This window comes from Haliaeetus leucocephalus, unplaced genomic scaffold (genome assembly GCF_000737465.1).
Source record: "Haliaeetus leucocephalus isolate CR32 unplaced genomic scaffold, Haliaeetus_leucocephalus-4.0 Scaffold0, whole genome shotgun sequence".
In the NCBI taxonomy this organism is placed as follows: domain Eukaryota; kingdom Metazoa; phylum Chordata; class Aves; order Accipitriformes; family Accipitridae; genus Haliaeetus; species Haliaeetus leucocephalus.
Genome location: NW_010972436.1, coordinates 20,971,549 through 20,975,603, shown reverse-complemented (window position 1 = coordinate 20,975,603; position 4,055 = coordinate 20,971,549). Strand labels below are relative to the sequence as shown.

The 4,055-nt window shown below is 42.5% G+C and overlaps 1 protein-coding gene across 1 annotated transcript in view; it reads right to left on the bottom strand.

The window, feature by feature from the left end:
• SHH (sonic hedgehog) overlaps positions 1-1,645 on the bottom strand; it is a 10,011-nt gene extending 8,366 nt beyond the window's left edge. The window contains exon 1 of the mRNA XM_010585879.1: positions 1,122-1,645. Within this exon, the coding sequence (XP_010584181.1) occupies positions 1,122-1,430 (309 nt within the window). The 5' untranslated portion in view covers positions 1,431-1,645. The remainder of the gene's footprint in view (positions 1-1,121) is intronic.
• Between the last annotated feature and the right edge of the window lie 2,410 nt (positions 1,646-4,055).

Genomic DNA, 4,055 nt, shown 5'->3' with positions numbered 1-4,055 from the left:
CCCCCCCTTCCCCGCGTCCACTCCCCGCCTAGTCCTTCCAGGCGACTCCTGTTCTAGCGCTGAAGGTGGGGCTTAAATGTATTAATATTAAAAAAGCGCTGTTGACCTATATTTGGAGGAAACCCATTTCCAGTGTCTAGATTGCATGTAGTTTCAGAAACTCCGGGATTGGCAGAGCAATTGACTTCACCGAGCTCTCTGTTGAGCATGAATAATAATTATGAGGTGACTCTCGGAGAGGTTCTCTCCCTCTCTCTCTCTTTCTTTCTTTTTTTTTTTTTGCATAAAATGGTTCCGCAATCTGATTCCACCCGAGATCCAATATTTACCCAGTTGTAAACCTTGTGCCATCAGATTTTTTAAAACAGAAGGTGATGCAATGCCGATAAGTTGCAAGTCCCTCCCCTACTGAAGTACCAGAGCATTGGTGGCGAGCATCCTTAAAGAAATATCAATATATTTACGCTCTGATGGGCACAATTGCAAATGATGGTATTGCAATACGAGCTATATAATACGGAATCAGGAGAGGAATGGTCGATCCGGCTTCAGCTGCCTTTTGTGAGTGCACGACTGCATGCCTACTAAATTTAGAATATGCTCGCGAGGGGAAAAAAAAAGAATAATGAAGGCTAAAATGAAATGAAGCAAAAAAAAAAAGAAATAAAATAAAATAAAATATATATGGAAAAAACCCCAAGTCAGCAGGCGTAGCAACCGAGGACTGCGTTTGTAATAATGAGTGAGTGGCCTGGCGGTCACTATACACTTGGGGTCCTCTGAGCTGTATGCAATTCGTTTGATCAAAGTGCATCCTTGGGGACAAATGCAAACAGCAATCTCTAACCAAGTTACAGGGAACGCCATGGCACGGTAATGACTGTAAGTATCACACAGATTCCCCCACCGACTATCTCGATAGCTCCAGCTCCAGCCCCTGCTAACTTGTCTGGATAGATGGTATTTACATTCAATGGGGGAAACTAGCCGAGTTTGGAGGGGCGGGGGGAGGAGGGGGAGAGGGAAAGGGGGGGGCTTTCAAAAATACTAAGACAGATGCGTCCTTTAGGATTGCTCAGAGAGGTTAACAAACACAAATACAGGTATCTCTGTGGCTCTACCTGAGTCATCAGTCTGTCAGCTCCCGTGTTCTCTTCATCCTTAAAAATAATGTCAGGGTTGTAATTTGGGGTTAGTTCTTTAAATCTCTCGGAGTTTCTTGTGATCTTCCCTTCATATCTTCCACTGGCCCCTAGGGTCTTCTCTGCCACATTGGGAATAAACTGCTTATAGGCTAAAGGGGTCAGCTTTTTGGGGTGCCTCCTTTTTCCAATGCCCCTGCCTGGTCCACAAGTCAGCCCAGAGGAGACTAAAAGAGCGCAGATGAAGCCCACCAAGAGAATTCTTGTCAACAGCAGCATTTCGTCCATTGAATCCAATTACTTCAAAGCTCTCTGTGCCTATCCCTGGCTGTCTCTCTAGAGCTCTCTCTCCTCCTATGTCCTTGTCTGCTTTCTGAATCGTATACTATCCACCGATCCCTAGCAAGACAGGTGCTGGAATGGCAGGCTTTAGGTCGCTGATAACGGAACACATCGGAGTTTGGTCGGGAGACAGCAATCGAGAGACAAAAAAAGGGTCTGATTTTAATGGTAGCAAAGCAAGACGCTTGTGAGAGGAGTCTGCCTTTAGTTCTATATTATAGCTGCCAGGGCCGAGAGCTGATTGGCCAAGGCGAGACAAGCTTGTCTTCTGATGTTTTAACCCTCAAAAAGGCAACAAATTCTTGAAAGATTTTTTTTTTTTTTCTTTTTACCTGAAGGGCTTGGAGCTGAGAGGGGTGGAGATCGCGCTTTCTTGGGATAACATCAATTACACGCTGGGGTTTTTTTGTTTTTTTTTTTTTTTTTAAACTTTCTTGGCAGAATGGTACATTTGTCAGCAAGAGGAACAGATGCCTCTGTGAAAGGGAGAGAAAAAAAATAAGATTAGCAGGCTGCCTCGGTGCAAGTCAAGTTTCTAAGGGCAGTTGCGGTTAAATAAAATGCCGAATTATCGGGCAGCCGTGCAAATAGAAACGTATTGGGGAAATATTAACGCCCAGGGGGGGAATAATGCCATTTAAGAGCGCACCCACCTAAGTGGCTTTGTAACAGGTTTCTTCCCCCTGAAAAGGGAAATTGCTCTCCCTCCTAAAGACATACATTTTTAAACACACTCGCCTTTTAGCTGATAAATGACTACTTTAAAGGCAGAAACAAGTAAGTCTCATGCGAGGCAGCAGTTATATGAAGTTAGCGTGCCTGACTTGTGTATCACACATCTGCAGTGTGGAGAGATCTAAATGGCACTTTTCCCCCCTTTTTTTTTAAATAAAACCAGGACCATGATCCAGTTTAAAATAATGCTGTATCTTCAGAAGTGTATGAAAAGTCAACTGATTAAAAATAGATGGTCTCCTGAGCACGCTGGGGCTATATTCTTTGTTTCTTTGGTCGAAGTCGAAGAGGAGCGCTTTAGACTCTTACACCTCCTTGCGGGGTGTCATCAAGTTTTTAAGAAAAGCAGTGTTGAAAGCATCCGCAAACACAATTAACAGAGATCGATCCAAGCAAAGTGAATGGAAAGGGGATAAGTTTAATGTTAAATTAATTGTTATCTCATGCAGCATGGCAAGTGATGTCTTTATCCCGATCTCCAAAAGCTACTAATCAGACAAAGGTGTTGAGAGAAGAGCAAAATTGCAGAGATGGGGCTGATAGAGCAGGTTAGACAGAAAAGCAGAGTCCCATATGAACAAACACTTCTCTGCCTGGAAAGAGCTCATTTACTTTTGCTCCTAAGAAAATACAATTTGTCCTAGGATCTAGAAACTTTCAGGAGTTTTTTAGGAGTTCTTAAAAATGCCAGGACGACACGCTGAAGTAATTCAAAGTCCACTCTCTCAGAAAAAACAACAAGAACAACAACAAAATTCAACTTTATTTAAGGTTGGTGCTTTTTTTTTTTAAAAAAAAAGCTCTTTAGGGCGAGCAATTATATGGGAGTTTTCCGGTCTGTGACATCGAGCGGAGTCGTAATCAACTTAAACCATGTGAAAATGGACTTTAAAATTAGTTTTTAAGTAAAACTAAGTTGCATATCCGTAAACAGTAACAAGCAGGACAGCACGGACTTTTCAAGGGACAAAGTGGTCTTTTTACATAAACTTCAGAAAATAGCCGAAAGAAGTGATCCGAAGCTCTCACACCGACTCTAACTGGTGCTTTTCCCTCTTTTTTAGCCTATACTTTCCTTCTGCTATTTATGTTTCTTTGTAGAGTTTCAGTGAATCACTGAATTCTCTTTCCGACCTTTAAATTTGGGAGTTTTGACTTGGGAATGGATAAAAAGTTAGAAAGTCAGCAGCTTGGCTTCTAGGTTTTTATCAACCAACTTAGTTGCAGAAACAAGTTGTATAACAGCTAAATACCTGTTTCATGCTGTTAAAAAACAAACTTAAGTTTTATCTCCCCGTCTGCGTGCATGTGAGAAGACAGATACAAGGAATATATAATTTATACAAAAGAGGGTATGGTCTTTTGATGTGGTTGCTTAAACAGCATGACTTGATATAACAGTTGATTAAACAGTGCCAAGGAATAAAAGCTAGTCTTAATGGTGTGGGATACTGCAAATCTTTTATCACCCCTCTTACCTTGTCCCCCTTCCCCAAGGAAAGATGATCGATATCCCAGGCACTAGACGGGTAGACATCGCAATGAAGAAGTATAGAGAATAAGGATAAGCTCCCTCATTATCAGATTGCCATATGTACAAAGCAGTCACCCAAAGATTAACAGGAAAGGAAACGCAAAGAAGGAATTAATTAAATGCAAGTAATAAATGCGCGGGGAGGGGAGGGGGGGGCAAAGGGAGAAATCAAGAAAAGTTGTAACTGTGGGAAGCTTGAAATCACCCTCCTATCAAATTAGATGTGAAAGAAAGCAGAGCTGGGGGGTGCGGGGAGGGTCTGCTCAGTTTCAGCGCAGGCTGGAGCTGCCCGCGGCCCCGCC